This window comes from Taudactylus pleione, unplaced genomic scaffold (genome assembly GCF_031769625.1).
Source record: "Taudactylus pleione unplaced genomic scaffold, aTauple2 ptg000451l, whole genome shotgun sequence".
Classification (NCBI taxonomy): Eukaryota; Metazoa; Chordata; class Amphibia; order Anura; family Myobatrachidae; genus Taudactylus; species Taudactylus pleione.
The window spans coordinates 1,539,516-1,559,041 of record NW_028284853.1 but is presented as its reverse complement, the minus strand read 5'-3'; the positions used below and the strand labels follow the sequence as shown (position 1 = coordinate 1,559,041).

The following is a 19,526-nucleotide window of genomic DNA, read 5'->3' as shown; positions in this document are numbered from 1 at the left end:
ACAAACAGATATACAGGGGCAAAAAGACAAATCATTTTCTTTGGTTGTGCAGGAAACAATGAGAGAAAAGATCTTAACTCCTCTGACTGTGGATAGTGCTGTTGATGCCAGGTAAGCATGAGGTGTAGTACAGTCTTATCTTAGAGGTGACTTTCTAAGCAGCATAAAATCTATGAAGACAAATTGATTCTTGCTGTGCCCAAGATTACATTCAGAGGGTTCGGTTCGGGATCCCAGCGGTCGGGATGCCGGACGTCAGAATACCAACACCGGCATTCTGACAGTCAGAATCCTGAATCCTGCAGGTAAGTACCCCTACCATATCCCTTATCCCACCTTTCCCGCAGCCTAATCTTCCCACCTACTGCAACCTAACCCTAACCCTCCTACCCGCAGCCTAATCCTCCCACCTACCGCAGCCTAACCCTCCTGCCCGTATCCTAACCCTCCCACCTACCACAGCCTATCCCTAACTCTCCCCCCCACAGCCTAACCCTCCAAGCTTGTTTACGGTAAGATATACGGAAGTACAATTGACAAAAAAGGCTGACATTTAAGTTAAATTACCACAATGCATTTCTAATAGGCAATTTGCAGCTTTATTCCATTATATTTGTTTGTTTGTTTTCTTTATTGTTATGTACTCTCATGAAATAAATAAGGACGCTTGATTTTTTTCAGCTAGATGAAATGACCGTTTTTGTAAATTTTTCGAGCAGATTATCGTTCCAACCAGCCAGACAGTTGGGTGGTTGGAACGATAATTATTTAGTGTATGTATGGTTTACTTTTTACACCCCATTTCCAGTTTGACTGGTAACACAGAAATGCTTAGGTAATCATATTTATGATTAGTATATGTCAACGAAGCCCTAGGCCTAGGGCCACTAAATATAGCTTAGTGGCTCTAGGGCTTCATTTAATTTTTTTATGTGGCCCACACTGTTTTAAAGGTTAAAGACCCCTGATATATGTGATCAAATCTGCTACACATAAATGAATAAAATATTTTTGGGATGGCAGGAATATAGAGTTCTAGATTGGCTGGAGTAATAGGTTGGGTACAGAAAATACCACATTCTCCTCATTGGTGGTCAGGCAGATGTTGTTACTGTCTATTACAGAGACGCAATTGCCAAGATTTTATATTCGCTGCTCTTCAGCTGGCTCACAGACAGAATTAACAAGCTGGTCTACCCCAAACAAGATGCTCTTTCCATTGCTATATTGGATATTTATGGCTTTGAGGTGAGATAATATTATTATGTGGGATTTATACTTCCACTCTTTTCTGCACTTATTAATTACAGATATTCTTTACCCTCCATTCCTGGTTGTGCCCATATCATTCCCTGCTGGTATTCCTGACTATTATAATTCTACTAGTGTAAAATGCAATACACTAATATTGCTCTTCATAGAATCTTTTTTTTTAATCTTAAATCAGCCTTGTCAAACTTTCATCCTCCCTGGCGCCACGATAGGGGAAATTAAAAGTTTTGGGGGGGTGGGGGGGTGGGCGAGGTTCCCAAACAGGGGGTGTGACCAGGAGGCATGGCCAGGACAGCCATTTATTTACCACTCTAATAAAAATCCCACTCATGCAATATATTCCAGCTAAGAACCCCTTCATGCCCCTTTAAATGCCTAAGAGCCCACTCATGCCCTGCTGTCTGCCCAGAGCCCCACCATGCCCCTTTATATTCCACAGTGCACCTCAGACCCCTTTATATACCAGTCCAGACCCCTCTTGTGTAACTAAATATGTATCAGCCCCCTAATGCCCATATATTTCAGAACAGAAATCCCCTTATACCCTTTTATATGCCTCAGAGCCCCTCATTTCCCATTATATGCCAAAGCCTCCTCATGCCCTTACTTCTGCCCAGAGCCCTCTCTTACCCTTATGTCTGCCCAGAGCGCCTCATGCCCTTATTTCTGCCCAGAGCCCCCTCGTAAAGTTTATCTCTAAGACCATTAAAGGCAGCCGTTCATGCCCTTATGTCTGCCCAGAGCCCCATCTTACCTTCAGCTGTCTGTCCAAGGGGGATATTGGGTCTGTTCAATCTGTTGGCACCTGTAGCCAAAAGGAACATTCAGAGAAGGTGGCCGCGGGGCATGCTGGAGGAGGAGCGACAGTGAGTGCTGGCCTGTGACGCACAGGCAGTGATACCACCAGCGCCATCGTGTCATGGGATTTCCCGTCACTGCCTGTCTGGGATTAGCAAGGCCTAGGAATCCTGGACGGGTTGTCAGGGCGCACAACAGGGCACAACTTTGACATGACTGTGTTCAATTATTGAATACTGCAAAACATACTTGTTATTGTGACTTAAGGTGCGTACACACTAGACGATATGCTCCCCGGCAGGCTGTGGCCAATGTCGTTCATGACATTGAGCACAGCCGCTGAACGATATCATTAACGATATCGTTCAGCGCCACGCTCTCTCCCCCATTCCCCAACATGCAGCATCCTGACGAGGTCGTCAGATTGTGCTGCATGTTCAGGCGATGGCATATGTCGGAAATGACCAGCGGGAGTGCACATCGCTGGTCGTTTCCGACATAAAAGTGCACGATTTGTGCACGATTACTGAGCGATTGCACGATTATGATGTCGTAATCGTGCAGTCGCTCAGTAATATCGCCCAGGGTGTACCCACCATTAGGACCTGATTCAGAGTTGTATGCTATTGCATTCTCAATTGCGCTCGCACTCACAATGTATGTGCATAAATATGCTGATGCCCGCTAACAGACTCCATGTCTGAAATAGTGTGCGTCATAATGAGTAAGTGTTGATCCACCGAGAACGCACCACTATCCAGGCAACATTGGGCGCACATCAACTACTGAAGTAAGCCCTGGGCTGCACAGATACAGGGTCAACTGTTCCTCTGAAACTGGCCTCTGACTGTGGTTCTGCGATTGGGAATGCAGCCGCGAGTGCAGGCACACCACTGGAACTCAGGGCTGCCAGCAGAAATTGTGGGGCCCGGGACTGACAAAATAGTCAGGCCCCCACCCAGCTGCCCTCAGGCTGAATGAGGCTCAGTGATAGTAGCTACGCTCAAATGGCTTCCGCAATTGTATTTATGTGATTAGTGCAGATTAACTAATTAAAAAGTAAAAACAAATTTGTTTCAGCATGTGACAAAGTGATTATGTTTAGCCTAAATATTATCACTTCTACTCCACATGCTGAAACAAACCATCCCATAAGGCTCATTACTTACCTCCTCGAAGGAGGCTCCTTTTGGTCTGGCTCCTCTGCTGACCCCTTCCATGATGTCACGTTCCGACAAAAAAAAACAAAAAAAAAACAACTTTATTGGAGTGGATGTGGGTGGGGTCGGGTGGCCGGTCCTCCTCCTCCCCTCCCCCTATCAATCATATAGTCAGGCCCTCCCCTCTCCAATCAATCATGTAGCCGGCGCAGCGTGCCGGTATCCATTTAGAGCGGTCCCCATTTTACTCAAGGGGGTAGCCCGAGCAGCAGGAGCGTGCCGGTTGGAGCGGCCACCTTCACCCAAATGTGTAATGTGGCTGGTAACAGTGGGCGGTAGGAGCGAGTGCCCCGCAGTAGGAGCGGCCGGGCCTCCTCCTTTCTGCAGAGTCCCTTTTGGCAGAGTGTCCTGGCCAGTGGACCGGCCTCTTTTGCGAACCGGCCTCCTATGCGAACACTGACTCCAACCAGGAATGTCCATGGCAGTTGCGTGTTTAGGACCTTGCGATCATGAAGATATTGAAAATACCATCTGAAAATATAGGCCCTCATTCAGAGCCGTACGCTCTGAGCAGAGCGCACGCTCTGAATGAGGGCCGGGCTCCATTTTCATGGAGCGTCCTCCTGGACGCTCGTATAGCTGTGGGTCACCACCCACAGGCTATACGAGCGTGCATTGTGATGGCCGCGATGGTCGAGACCATCGCGACCATCGAATTTGCGAGCCGGAGCCTGCGGTTGAGGTTTTCAACCGCAAGCTCCGGAGCGATTTTGGCTCTATCAGAGCCAAAATCACTCCCACTGACATCACTAGTGATGTCAGTGGGCCGGCTTCTGACGGGAGGCGTTCCCGTGGGAACGCCCCCGTCAGGGAGGCACGCCCCCAGCACGCCCACCAAAGGGGGCGTGCTGTCAATCAACATTGACAGCACGCCCCCTTTGATTGGACACAACGAGCGAAGGACTTTCCTTCGCTCGTCGCGTCTGGCGCATGCGCACGACGGAGCTCCCTCCGTCGTGCGCATGCTCAGTCCATAACATCGACCCACTTGCTTGCGGACAGCCGCTCGCGAGTGGGTCTGAATCAGGCCCATAGTTTGTGCATGCACAGTGGGACTTTCCAAGGCCATACGCAAATATGCAGTAGCAAAAAAAATGCTTGTGAACTGTGTGAACATCGGCATAGTGTGCGACTCTGAAGTAGGCCTTAGTACACTTAGGGGTCTATTTACTAAGCAGTGTTAGGAGACAGAGTGAAAAGTGATAAGGTACCAGCCAATCAGCTCCCAACTATCATCTCACAGGCTGTGTTTGAAAAATGACAGTTGGGAACTGATTGGCTGGCACCTTATCACTTTCTTATCACTTTTCACTCTATCTCCTAACACTGCTTAGTAAATAGACCCCATAGGGTGGGATGTGCTAAGCATCACTTCTGTAATGCCGAACACTTATCAGGTACATAGTGGAGATAAGTTGCCGGTATGTACCTAGAAATGCGCAACGGACAGCTCTCCAGGTAAGAGCTGTCCTTGCCATTGAGGGACTTCCGGGTTTATGTCCCTGAAGTCACTCTGGCAACCTTCTGCGCATGCCGCAGGAGGGGGTGCTGGGAGGGATCCGATTGTGGTTTCTGGCAGGGCATGCTCTAACTTGTAGTTCCACAACAACCTGTCCTCTCAGATGTGTCATCTCTGCATTTTCCCACAGTAACTCTGTGTTGTTACCCACAGGATCTCAACTTTAACAGCTTTGAACAACTCTGCATCAATTATGCAAATGAGTACCTGCAATTCTTCTTCAATAAAATTGTGTTCAAAGAGGAGCAGGTGAGTGTCCGCATCGCGGACCTACCAACATGCCACAAAAGGCCTAAATCTGAGTCGCCTGCAAAAGAACACGCAGCTGCATCTATTGGCGATCGCCCGTCTAACAGTTTATGCAAATGCAGCTACAAATGCCTTCCCTTGTGTACATCCGTGCGTCTCAATGTGCTAGGACTGAGACGCCCACTTTTAGCTCACATGCACCATGCTGTAATACCGGTTGGTGCAGGTGCAGTCTCTCAACAACACTGCCGTTATACGCCCACAACACTGCCATTACATGCCCACAACACTGCCGTTACGCGCCCACAACACTGCCGTTACGCGCCCACAACACTGCCGTTACACGCCCACAACACTGCTGTTACGCACCCACGTCACTGCCGTTATACGCCCACAACACTGCCATTACACGCCCGCAACACTGCCATTACACGCCCACAACAATGCCGTTACGCGCCCACAACACTGCCGTTACACGCCCTCAACACTACCGTTACACGCCCTCAACACTGCCGTTACACGCACACAATACTGCCGTTACACGCCCGCAACACTGCCATTACACGCCCACAACAATGCCGTTACGCGCCCACAACACTACCGTTACACGCCCACAACACTACCGTTACACGCCCACAACACTGCCGTTACACGCCCTCAACACTGCCGTTACATGCCCACAACAATGCTGTTACGCGCCCACAACACTGCCGTTACACGCCCACAACACTGCCGTTACACACCCACAACACTGCCGTTACACGCCCTCAGCACTGCTGTTACACTCACAATACTGCCGTTACACGCCCACAACACTGCCGTTACACGCCCACAACACTGCCGTTACACGCCCACAACACTGCCGTTACACGCCCTCAGCACTGCCATTACACACACACAATACTGCCGTTACACGCCCACAACACTGCCGTTACACGCCCACAACACTGCCATTACACGCCCACAACACTGCCGTTACGCGCCCACAACACTGCCGTTACGCGCCCACAACACTGCCGTTACACGCCCTCAACACTGCCGTTACACGCCCTCAACACTGCCGTTACACGCCCACAACACTGCCATTACACACCCACAACACTGCCGTTACACGCCCACAACACTGCCGTTACACGCCCACAACACTGCTGTTACACGCCTACAGAACAGACATTTTTGCATGTACTTGTAGCCACCGCCCAGGAATGTGCATCATTTTTCTGGCACTTTTCTGATACCATCTGATCGCTCAACTACGTGAACATTGCGTGCAGATTGCGTGTGACTCAGAATCGGGTCCCAAGTGATTATGGAACAGATAGCACATATCACATTTGTATAAACATTATCTGCCTGGAGGCTCTCTACTTTCAGGTAACTTTAATTTATTGGCTTCTACTAAACACATTCTGTTTCCATGCTGTCCATCCACGACTTTATATTATCAAGCACAATGAGTCAGGGGCGTAACTAGAGGTGTGTGACCAGAACGCAGGGCACTGTGGGCAGCACCATTGCTACCCATGGCTGTTGCTTCTGGCTAACGGTGCCTGAGATGGCACCCTGCAGCCAGTAATGCTGCGGCAGTGCCACCCCCAGAGCACCCTTAGGACTCTACCAGCAGACACCCTGCTGTGTATACAGCTGCTCGGAGCATCCTCTACACTTATTCACTGCCTCGCTTCAGGGTGCTGGCTGGCTGGCCCCACCCCCTATGAGCGACGTCATGCACAAAGGGGACAGGCCTGGCACAGGGCGCATTAAAACCCTGTTACAGTTAATTATTTTGTTTGCCCTTGGATGAGATATAAAGTTGCTATCTGGGTACCGTTGTGCCCAGTACTTACAGAGAAAAGTCAGAAAAAAAGAGAAAGCGCTGGTAGATTGAAAATATAAATACATTTATTCCAAAAAGTGTAAAGATATACACATAAATAAAAAATAACTAAATAGATGCCACTGACAATAAATATTAAAATAACCACTGATTCCACTTGTTAAGACAAAAGAAGTGTAAACAGAAGTCATTTAAATGAATTGTTACTATTTGTAACAGCTGCTCCAAAATTGTAAGTTGTATTACAAAAACATACAAATGTAGCAATTTCAACTTGTTCCACAATGTGTCTTTGGAATTACAGCAGCCGCTCTGTGTGATTCAGATGTATGAAAACAGCACAGGATCCTAATATTAGGCTGGAATGATATCAGCTTGTGGATTAAAGATAATAAAAAGACTTATCATGTTACGAGTGTACTCAGCACTTGTATACTTCAGGGCCCAACTGTAATAGATTTGCAGTCAGCTGACAGACTTAAAAAACCAGTGATAAGGAGATCTGTGGTTCCTGCACTGCTGATGGTGTATATACACCATGTTAGTCCAATATCCATATCACCATGTCTGTGTATAACAGGAAATAAAGCCATGCATTGGTTTTTTCTCTTGTATTGAAATATCTATTAGTAGACCCCATGGGTTATTACAAAAAAGGAGAGACAAACAGAAAAAGAACCTTATACATTTTCACCCCAAAAATTACATGGCTTTTTTTTTAGGGGTTATTTAGATTTTTTTGTAATTTGTTTTGCCTAATTGCCCAAAGGGTTCTGAACCAAGGGCCTGATTCAGACCCGCTCGTGAGTGCATAGCGCTCGCAATCGGGTCGATGGCCGGGCAGAGCGCACGCGCGGCATGCGAGAGCTCCGGAGCGAGTGAGAAATCACTCGCTCTGGGGCTCGCTACAAGATGGAGCGGCTGTCGACGTTGATCGACAGCTCGCCCCTGTTTTGTAGGTGGGTCGGCTGCACAAACGGAGGCGTTCACGAAGGAACGCCTGCCATTTGTGGGCAGCCCTACTGACATCACACGTGATGTCAGTAGTGAACTGCCTGCTCTATTAGAGCAGGAAGTCCACTTGGCATTGGGAGTGCTGAGACCCTACCACAAGGGTCTCCTCACAATGCCGATGGTCGTGATAATCGCGACCATCGCCAGGCCACTCGCACAAGGCCGGAAATAAAAAAAATAGGGACGTTCTAATTCAGAGCGAGCGCACGCAAATAGCATGCGCCTCTGAATCAGGCCCCAAGTCCCCACTTTTTTTTTACTCAAAAATAGCGATTTTGCACTTCTTTTCTCCTGCATTTTGGTGGAGAAACTTTTTCCCCTGTTTTTGCCTATGGAGTTTTCGCCTAGGTGAAAACGTCCTGGAATTGAATAGGGCGATACTTTGGAAACCGTGCATCAGTGAAAACTTTTATCGAATTGTGGCTTTTTGTCTCAAATTGAATACGGGCCTAAGGGGCTCATTCAGAGATGCATTTTGCGGACAGATCTTGCATTTACGCACTGTGCATGCGTCCAGGCAGAGCATACGCATCTATAAGCGACTACTGGCATTTCTGAGCCCTACGCATCTCAGTCACATCTCCAATTGCTCCTCGATGGATGTACGTCAACTACAATGGGGGTATTCACATGTAGGCTATGTGTTCTGAGGACGCCATAGGTCAGGTGTGTAGAAAAGTTGCAGGCTATGCAGAGTTGTGCGTACAGTATGGATCTCTTGCGCTTAGGGCTGGTGCAAATGCGCACTTAGAGGCGGAGACTAAGGGCCTGATTCAGACCCACTCGCGAGCGGCTGTACGCTCGCAAGTGGGTCGATGGTCTGCACTGAGCATGCGCACGACGGAGGGAGCTCCGTCGTGCGCATGCGCCAGACACGACGAGCGAAGGACTTTCCTTCGCTCGTTGTGTCCGATCAAAGGGGGCGTGCTGTCAATGTTGATTGACAGCACGCCCCCTTTGGTGGGCGTGCCGGGGGCGTGCCTCCCTGACGGGGGCGTTCCCACGGGAACGCCTCCCGTCAGAAGCCGGCCCACTGACATCACTAGTGATGTCAGTGGGAGTGATTTTGGCTCTGATAGAGCCAAAATCACTCCGGAGCTTGCGGTTGAAAACCTCAACCGCAGGCTCCGGCTCGCAATTTCGATGGTCGCGATGGTCACGACCATCGCGGCCATCAAAATGCACGCTCGTATAGCCTGTGGGTGGTGACCCACAGCTATACGAGCGTCCAGGAGGACGCTCCATGAAAAAGGAGCCCGGCCCTCATGCAGAGCGTGCGCTCTGCTCAGAGCGTACGGCTCTGAATGAGGGCCTAAGTCGGGTGCACTGCTGATGTCAGTGCAAATGAGTCCGGAGTCTGGAGTCTTAGAAATACCTTGAAAATGTACTGTGCGTTCCTGGGCGGTGACAGTGAGGTGGCTATGCGCAAACATGGAGGTGCGGCATCTTAGGGGCGTGTTATGGGTGTGCCACGGGTGTGTTGCTGATGTGTCTGCATACACAGAGGCGCCATCGCTCACACTGGCGGCTGTACACTGACAGACAATCTGCACCTAGGATGGGGCTGGTGCAAATTTAGATGGTGGAACCGATTGTGCGGTCTAAAGATGCAGAAAGTGGGCGTCTCAGTCCTCGCACAGTCAGACGCATGGCTGTACCCCAGAGGAAGGGCTTGTGGTGGCATTTTCATACAGTCTTAGACATGCCATTGGCAAATGATGTAGACAGAGGCCCTGATTCAGAGCCGGACGCTCTGAAAGAGCGCTTGCTCTGAATCAGGGCGTTTTTTTTTTTTTTGAGCGGCCTCCTGGCCGCTCGCATAGCCGTGGGTAACCACCCACAGCTATAGCGAGTGGCCAGATTGAGGGTCGCGATGGTCAAGACCATCGTGACCATCGGGCTTGCGATGAGACCCTTGTGGTAGGGTCTCGTGGCCGCAAACCCCAGAGAGATTTCGGCTCTAACAGAGCCAGAATCTCTCCACTGACATCACTGGTGATGATGGCTACTAGTGGATGGATGGGGGGGAATGTGGAGACATTGGGCCTGATTCTCTATAGATCGCAGTTCTGCTTATATGCACGCACCGCAGTTGCTAATATCAGCGGTGATATGTAAATGTTTGCATTCACATTGTGATTGCAGCCTGACATAAGGACGTGCACTTCTTCTTACTCACATCCGTATACTAGGGCAACAGAGCGAAACAATCGGTAACATCGGACCCATACGCACACTTGCACAAGCCCTGACCTGGCTCAGAAATTGCTTCCAGCCACGCACGCTATCAGCGCTATGGCTGCTTATGGCCACGCAGTGGATAATTTATGCACACCCCTGCAACGACGTTGCAAAGCACTGGCACACCTGCTTTCGCCCAACCCCCCTGTCACCACCCACAAATGGCACTTCCTGTCAATCACTCTGCCATGGGTCTGTGTATCCTCTGCAATCGCAGTTCCGAACGCAATTGCTAGTTTGGGCACTGCGATGCATACGTAGTACACAACAATCGACCGATTGCGTGCGTATTAGCAACTGCGTTCCCTGCTGAATTAGGCCCACAGATGTGTGCAAATCTGAAAACAGGTGGCGATACGCATTGATTTCTGTACACACGACCCAATAAAACAACCGCAAAGTATGTGTGTCTTTGGGCCTTATTCAGAGTTGCTGATTTTGTTGCAACTGAGTAATAATCAGCAAACTACGCATTTGTCAAAGTACTTTATCGTAATCGCCCGCACCAACAATTTACTCACAGTTTAAGAGATTATAGGGGAGGTAACAGGGAGTGGCGGCAAGGAATGCAGACATGTCATAACCATTATGGGGGCGTGTCTCGCCCTGCATCTGCGATCCCATTTGCAGGGAATATGGTTTCGGTACCATAGATTCAGTACTGAGATCATCTAATGATCTGCAAACAATGCTGCATCTTTGTACGCAGATGTTTGGATTTGCAAAGCTGCTGATGGGCGGTTTATTACATCTCCCTGCCTCTGCGACATTTACAGATTTTTGTATAGCAGCTGCGGCATTCGTGCACAACTATCAATCAGGCCCATAGATGCCATTTAAATATTGTTTCAGCAGGATATTCCGCAGCAGATGTGAGCACGTTCTGTTCTGCAGTAATATGTGTGTGTGTGTCACCTGCAGGAGGAGTACATCCGGGAGCAAATTGACTGGAGGGAGATCTCCTTTAATGATAACCAAACCTGTATAGACCTTATTTCCCAGAAGCCTTATGGCATTCTGAGGATCCTGGATGACCAAAGTTGTTTCCCACAGGTAAGCATAAATCCTTTATTTTCAACTATACACATATTAGTTCTATGTACTATGTAAGGCGCTGCGGAACACTTGTGGCGCCATATAAATAAAGGATAATAATAATAATAATAATACCTACGTCACCTGAGTAATACCTACCACCTGCTGGCTGGCTACCTGAGTAATGTCGTACATGTGCCATCTGTCTGGTATCCACATGTACAACCTAATCTTGCCTGTTACACTGGACCAATGCCTTACCTGTGTTACCTGGCTAAAACCCTACCTGTCTCATATTACCTGTGCCACCTGCAAAAAACTTACCTGGGTCACCTGGCTAGTATTCGGCAGGTGCAACCTAAACCACGATGTCACTGAGGGGTCTATTTACTAAGCAGTGTTAGGAGAAGTGAAGAGTGAAAAGTGATAAGGTGCCAGCCAATCAGCTCCTAACTGCCATCTCACAGGCTGTGTTTAAAAAATGAGAGTTGGGTGCTGATTGGCTGGCACCTTATCACTTTATCACTTTTCACTCTGTCTCCTAACACTGCTTAGTAAATAGACCCCTGAGCCACCACGGTAATCGCCTTCTGGTGAGACATCCAGCGAGTAGGGCACTAACGGTAACGTTCAGCCCTATCCGTGGTGCTGGAGTAATACTGAAATATGACATATGCCCACTCATTAATGCACCACATGTGCAGCCTTACCTTACCTGTGCCACCATAATTATACCCTATACTACACCTGGCTAATAGCCTGCCTTTGTTACTGGATAGTAAGGTTATTTTGTGTCACTGTCTCTTGCAGGCCACGGACCACACCTTTTTACAGAAGTGTCACTACCACCATGGCACCAGCGAGTTGTACTGCAAGCCGAAGATGCCCCTTCCTGAGTTTGGGATCAAGCACTTTGCTGGGAAAGTTACTTACCAGGCGCGTGTCACTTGACCTTCATATCCATCTAATGTCTATCTTCGGTTACTGACAATCATCCCTTACTTTGTAGGCAGCTCTCAGTCTCGCCTCTGTTGCTGAACTACAGCTTCCAGAATGCTCAACCAAGTTCCGTCTGGAAGTTGTAGTTTAACAAGTTCTGGAGAGACACGAGTGGCCTAAGCTTCTCTCTGAATAAATTTGGAGACAGCATAACAGGAAATTTTATTTCATGGTAGCAGCACTTCCCCTAATATAGAGGGTATCTCTGTATTAAACATATTGATCCTGTGCAACAGTCTAGGCAGCTACACTTGGATAATGGAGAGATCGGGGCTCTCTGCTAGGGGACAGCGAGATTACCTGGTTTGTGGGGACCATCAAGGTTCAGCTACTTGGCCTAGAGTGAAAGTATAGATAAAAAAAAACCATTCCATTTCAGATGGATAATGATATATTCATTCAGTTTTGGATAATGTTCACTTGTCAAGGAACGGATAGGCTTGGGACACCAATGAAAGTGATAGGCGCACAAGGACTTCCTTTATTCTTTGCAGATTCTTGCATTGTCTAATCCTTTTGTTGTCTGGGTTGTATAAAAAGAACTAATAACAATGAAATATTACTTTCCCAATATGGTCGCAGGGTGAGAGCTGTAAATATGTCCTTTTGTGTTTAGGTCTACAAATTCTTGGACAAAAATTATGATCAAGTCAGACAGGACGTCCTGGATCTTTTTGTCAACAGTAAAATCAAGGTAAGGATCTGGGCATCACCTCTGATGGTCTGGACAAAGCTCAGGAGACTACGGCCAGTCAGTCCACATGAGGCATAGAATTGTAACTACAAGTGGCATAAATAGATATTACTTGGCCCCATAGCAACATTTTTAAGGGCCTTTAAAAATCCCACATACTCTTTGTAATTTGCTCAGGGCTTATTAATGCCAGAGGGGGCCCGTGTGCTGAGGGCCCCTCCTCTGAGCAGTGCCCCCCAAGCTCCGCATCTTACAGTGTGCCGGCAAGTGGGCCCCTCCTCCGCAGCGTGGCTAGCTGCGAAGCCACGCCTCCTATTTTTGGACACGCGCAACTGTCCTTCCTGGCCGGACTTAAATTTTGGGAGGTATGAGTGTGTGTGATGTAGGGCCCTGGGGTCCCGAGTACACCGCACACCCTGCAGCCATTCTAAATACACCTATGAATTTGCTACATCCTAATGCAATATCTGTCCCTGCAAAGCACAGATTACATCTTTGATAATTGTACACAAACTAATTTGCATACACATTTCTGCTAACTCCAGCAGTTGCCAAATTAATAATCTTATATACAACTAGATTGATAAGCACCATAGAGCAGGGGTATTCAACATGCGGTCGCCCAGCTGTTGTGGAACTACACATCCCAGCATGTTCTGTATGAATATCATGTTTTTGTCCCCTATACTGTATAAGTTAGTATGATTTTTGGTGGAATTGTACTGTATTAATATGATATCCAGTGGTTAGGTCATGTCCATCCAGCATAATATTAAAATCCAGAAGTGTTCATTTAATTATAAACAACTATAGAAGACTCTGGGCCTGATTGTTGCACTGAAAAAACGGCATCAGCTATGGTCTGCATCTGCTGCAACCCCTAGAAGCCAAATAAGGCTGCCGTAATAAGAGCCTGATTCAGCACGGATCGCACGCACCCGTTAGCCGCGGAAATTAAATATTGAATGCAATTGCACGGCACTATACCAAGACGCCCATCACTGTATAAAGCCGCACACTTCCCATGACATGCATCCGCAAGTCAGCAAAAACATCGGTAACATCGGAACCATTCGCACAGTTGTGGTTGACCTGACCCTACTGCACAAACTGCTAAACTTCCTGTCGCCATCTAGACTTCTGCCAGCGTATGTAATCGCAGGGGCTTAATTATGCCCGCTCCTGTAACAGCGTTTAATCGCTCAGGCACGCCTGCATTTCTCTGCCCAACCCCCCCATCACCACCCTCAAACGGTCACTTCCTGTCAATGACCGTGTGAAATCACCACCCTCAGACGGTCACTTCCTGTCAATGACCGTGTGAAGACTCTGCGTGCTCACTGCGATCCCTTCCCGAACGATGTGGCCGGTTCTCGCACTGCGATGCATACGCATGCTCAGATTGCAAACATCGATCGGCTGCGTGCGAACCTTGCTGAATCGGGCCCTAAAAGCAGAAACAGCTTCCTATGGGAAGTGCTTTCTGCTTATGGCCAGTAGCGGCTCCTACCCTTAGATTTGAGGGGGGGCTGCAAAATCAGTTGCAGTGTTATAAAGACAGTCATTATTTCAAATACTTATGTAATCATAGTGAGTTAGTGTTCTAAAATGATTTTCATTACTAATGTTATAGGATTCATTTTCCACCTGTTGGCAACTTGAGCACTATAAAAGGTTTATTTATTCATCATTTATAATTAACTGCCTTATAGGGGCATATTTAATTGCCGGCCAAAAGTCTCCCAGTGCAAGGAATAGCTATTCAATTAAATAGCTTTTTCCCTGCGTCGTTAAATTGGGACTCGCGTTTTTACGTGGATTTTAGCTCGCACCTCCATGATGTGTGAGGTAAAGTCCAACTGCGGGGACTCGCGCGCGGGGTCTCGGGGATTCGCGCGCGTGGAATCCCCCCTAATTGAATCAGATCAGCGCGACAATTAGCCACGGGGTGAACTCCCATGGCTAATTGAATATGCTCCATAGAGTTCAAAAGATAAACCTGCTGACAGGTGGAAAATTAAACCTATGCATTAGTAACGAAAATGAGTTTAGAACACTAAACCACTATGATTATATAAGTATTTGAAAAATGACTGAGTGAGCATACCTTGGGGGTCTGATGTTAATGATTGCTGTCTGACCTGATGGCCGCCACTAGTATGCAATGCCAATTCATTTTCGCGCAAACGCAGCAGCACTGATGTAGCGTCTAGGGATTGTATTAGTCTGCCCTAGAAGCAGTGCAATGCCGGTGATTACCACAGTGTGGGTTACCCATTGGAAGCTCTTACTGCCAATCAAAATCGGGACTGGCAATCTCAGGGGGAGGGTTTCCTCCTATCTGAGGCTGCTAGCTCTGCGTGAGACTAGCAGTAAGAGCTACCAATGGGAAGCTCAGGCCAGTACACATCACCCCTGGCTGCTCTTCATTTAGGGTCTGGGGCCGTCTCCTGCTGTTACCTGCTCTATTATGCTGGGCATACACTCTACAATTATCTGTTAGATATCTGTGAAATCTGTCTGGTGGGAAGGAAAATCTGGTCCGTTTTCTAGTGTTTGGAAGCAAATTTCTATTGTCATTTGCTCCCATACATTACCAGGCTTTCATTCCAACCAGCCAGATTGGACAGATATCTGACAGATAATTGTATAGTGTATGCCCAGCAATAGTGAGTGATGATCACACTCGCTGGGACAGCTGGGGCTGATGCTCATTGTGGGGTAGTGAGTGGTGTTGAATTTTACAAGGAGGGCTGAAGCCCTGCAGCCTCTAGATAAAATCCGCCATTGCTAATGGCAATCCGGACTGGCAGTCCCAGGGAGAGATTACACCTGACCCTGGGACTGCCTGTCTGACCTGTGATTAGCAGAAAGCGCTTCCATTGGGGCAGTTGTATCTTTTACTGTCATATGATTATCAATAAAAGTGACATTTTAAAAATGTTCATTACTATTTGTGCACTGCCTATAGGACAACACTATTTCCTTTCTTTTAGTGAATCTCTTCCAGTGGCAAGCCACTGCTAAATCACATACTGGGGGCTCATTGGAGGTGGTGGCAATAGCTTCAGTGGCGGATTTTACCTAGGGGCTGCAGTCCCCCCAATAAAACCCGCCACTGATGTTATTTCAGCTATGTTTGCCACTTTTTGCAGAGTTGTAGCGTCAGTAATATGCAAGTGCTAGTTTCAGCCTTCCCCTTGTGTACTAGTGTGCGTCGGACCTTGCAAACCCTGGCATACCCACTTTCAATGCCTGTGGACGGTGAAACTCCGTCGGTGGTTCTGGACCCACATTATGCTATGGCAGACGCAGTGTCTCTGTGTGGAAATCATGTGAACATGGCCTCTGTGGGTGTGCGTCTGAGACCGCAGCCGCTATCACTGATGATCCCAAAACACGCCAATGAGACGGCCTTTTTTTGCATTCATTTCAGGCCACCTCCCAGTTCCCAGGAACGCTCAAGGTTTTACCTCGCCGTTCCTAATGCCAGCGCTCCCGTGCGCAACAGCATACACTCAGTGGAACGCACATGCGCAGTAGCAAATAATTGCTCAACTGCACTAATATCTGCATTGCGTCCCCCTCTGTATCTGATCTACTGAATCATTTAAGAATATGTTGCCTGCATTCTCCTAATCACCAATTATTCTAGATGCCTCTTAAGCCCCCTTCCCCAAAGGCAACTGTCTATAAATGTCTTACACATCTGCTGCAGCTGTACATTTCCTTGGAAGCCTTAATTTGTTAAAAGGTCTCTTATAAGATTATTTATTTGTGCCCTGGGTTCTTCAAGGTTCATTAAGGACAAGAGTTTGGCAAACTAGATCAGTGTTTCATATACTTATTATAATATGATGAAACCATTGCCTCAGATTATATGTTACTCGTCCTGTACTGTACTTAGAACACTTCCCATCATACACGTGCCCTGGATTTCTATTTTAAAAATAAATATGGGCCTTGATGATGGCTTTACAAGGTGTATATATAAAATTGCCCAGAATCCTCTGTGATTCCGCTGCGATTGTCATGCCGCATGGTTGTCTACAGATGACCGGGAAGTGGACCCCTCTCACATTCTTCATCTTCTCAGGTGGTGGCCAACCTGTTCTTCAGCCATGCTCAGGTGCTAGCTCAGCAGAAGTCAATGATGGGGAAGAGCAGCACAGTGACCCGGAAATACAAAGCTCAAACAGTGGCTGCCAAGTTCCAACAATCCCTCCTGGAGCTGGTGGAGAAGATGGAGAGGTAGGGAGATGGAGGGGTGATATCCGGGGGCAAGATGGAGCACATTGGTTGAGTTTCTGGGAAACTGGTATCTCTAGACCCCATTGACCTTCTGCTTTCCTATTAGTTATAGTCAGAGTAGGCTCCCTGGTAAATTTCAGAGCTCTATAAAGATATCCCTATGTTTCCATGTTGCCCAATTGGTCAAGCGATGATTCCGATATTTATGTATAGACATTCATTAAAGGTCATCATGTGTATTCCGTCTCTCTACAGGTGCAACCCTTTCTTTGTGCGGTGTATTAAACCCAACAGCAAGAAGGTAAATTAAATTAAATCAATGTGTTTTGGGTAAATACTAGGGGCCTGATTCTCAGTCACAAGCAATCCGCATACAGCGCATGCGTTACACAGAATGAACGTGCAAAGGTGCTATCGGGATGGAGGTATCAGAAATAGGTCATACAAGTGATGGGAGGGGGCTGGGCGGTGACTAGTAATGCACGCAAAAAATGGGCCCTTCAGGGGGGGGCGTATTATGGGAGTGTCGCGGTTGTATCAGTGAAACAGGCTGCGTTCCCAGACGCATAGCGGCAGGCATAGGAAGACATATTTAGACGGAGAAACTGCACCTGCCACTGGTGGCGTATAAGGACGCCCAGTCAATATTACAGTGTGCACGGGCGCTAAAAGTGGACGACTCCTTGCACATTTGGCTGCACGGTTGTACACCTGGGGAGGCATTTGTAGCGGCATTTGCATTAAGTTGCTGCGGTGTGTGCTTTAGCGTGCAACTTAGAATCAGACCTGGCTCCGCCGCCGCCACCTCTCCCTCCCTCTCCCCTGTCAACAGCCTCTCCCCAGGCCAGCACACGCCGCTGTGTGCTGGGCTGCATTGGGGCCAGAGAGGCTGCTGCCACTGAGCAGCAGCAGAAGTCTCCTCTACCTGTGAGGGGGAATGATCACATGATTGCCCCCCCTCCCCCCCTCGATATGCCCCTGGCAGTGGGGCTCACAGTGCCTCCCCTCCTCAGCGTGTAGGGGCCTCGTGGCCACTCCTCCCATTATTCGGCCATCCCCCAAAAGTACAGGGGCCTGGGCCCTCTCTATACGGACCTGTCTATAGGTAGTGGATTACTCAGATTAATTCTTCCAATAGTGTTCTCAAATTCCCAAAAATATGTGGATGACAAATGTGCAATAGAATACATACAAGTTAACCCTTTTTTAAAAAGATTGGTAGGCATTGGACACACTCCTATTGTTGTCCTTTGATGGTTGTGTAAGCAACGTAGATGTCATCTGGGCTGCCATCGGTTCTTCCTCTATAGGAAGGAAGAATGCTTTGGGCATTCATTTAAAAACCTGATGTCCATCGGTACTACTGTATGAATAATGGGACCCAGTAGGCCAAAGATCCAATGGAAATAAGTTAAATTGAGTAAAACTAATTGAACTATATATGGCAATATACAATCAAATATCTTAAAAGCAAGTAAATAAATTAACGGATACAAACAAAGGAAAGTATCACATAGATTTAAAGTTGGAGGCGATACCAGTGAGTGGTTGTAGTAACGCATTTCACAGAGCCTATGTCTGCTTCCTCCAGGCTGATGAGCCTTGTAGTAACGCATTTCACAGAGCCTACATCTGCTTCCTCCAGGCTGATGAGCCTTGTAGTAACGCATTTGACAGAGCCTACATCTTCTTCCTCCAGGCTGATGAGCCTTTATTTGCAGAAAGTGTCTGGTAACAGATAACAATAGCTTATGCACAGCAATATGGCAAATGTAATGACTGACTGAGGGCAACTGAGCAAATGCAAATACAATACCAAGCATCTTCAGTTATGACAAAGTATGGGAACATACATACATAGCACCTTCATATTACGCAACTAGTATTGTAGATATCTAATCAATGCCCTTTCTTATACTGATTTATAATGTTTCCAGGAACCTTCCATGTTTGAACCAGACATTGTGAGCAGTCAGCTCAAATACTCTGGGATTTTAGAGACCATCCGTATTCGGAAGGAGGGCTACCCTGTACGGATCCCCTTCCACATCTTCCTGAGCAGGTAAGGGAACATGAATGATAGGTGACAATGAGAGAATGGGAATATTGTTTGTGGCCGGTCACAAAGGATTTCAGTCATGTGCCTAAGTTTCAAATGCCACCATATAGTCGACTATTCAAGCCCATTCAACTGATAGAGGGGCCTATTTATCAAATCATATTTGCGGAATATCCGCCGAAGAAAACACTAAGGGGTCTATTTACTAAGCAGTGTTAGGAGACAGAGTGAAAAGTGATAAGAAAGTGATAAGGTGCCAGCCAATCAGCTCTCAACTGTCATCTCACAGGCTGTGCTTGAAAAATGAAAGTTGGGAGCTGATTGGCTGGTACCTTATC

At 47.6% G+C, this 19,526-nt stretch overlaps 1 protein-coding gene across 1 annotated transcript in view; it reads left to right on the top strand.

Annotated features, from left to right (window-relative positions):
• The window catches only part of MYO15A (myosin XVA), a 174,778-nt gene that overhangs the window by 58,984 nt on the left and 96,268 nt on the right, over positions 1-19,526 (top strand). The window contains 9 exon segments of the mRNA XM_088448112.1: positions 53-111; positions 1,125-1,248; positions 4,963-5,058; positions 11,072-11,203; positions 11,996-12,121; positions 12,801-12,878; positions 16,975-17,129; positions 17,385-17,430; positions 19,067-19,191. Of these exon segments, the coding sequence (XP_088304238.1) occupies positions 53-111; positions 1,125-1,248; positions 4,963-5,058; positions 11,072-11,203; positions 11,996-12,121; positions 12,801-12,878; positions 16,975-17,129; positions 17,385-17,430; positions 19,067-19,191 (941 nt within the window).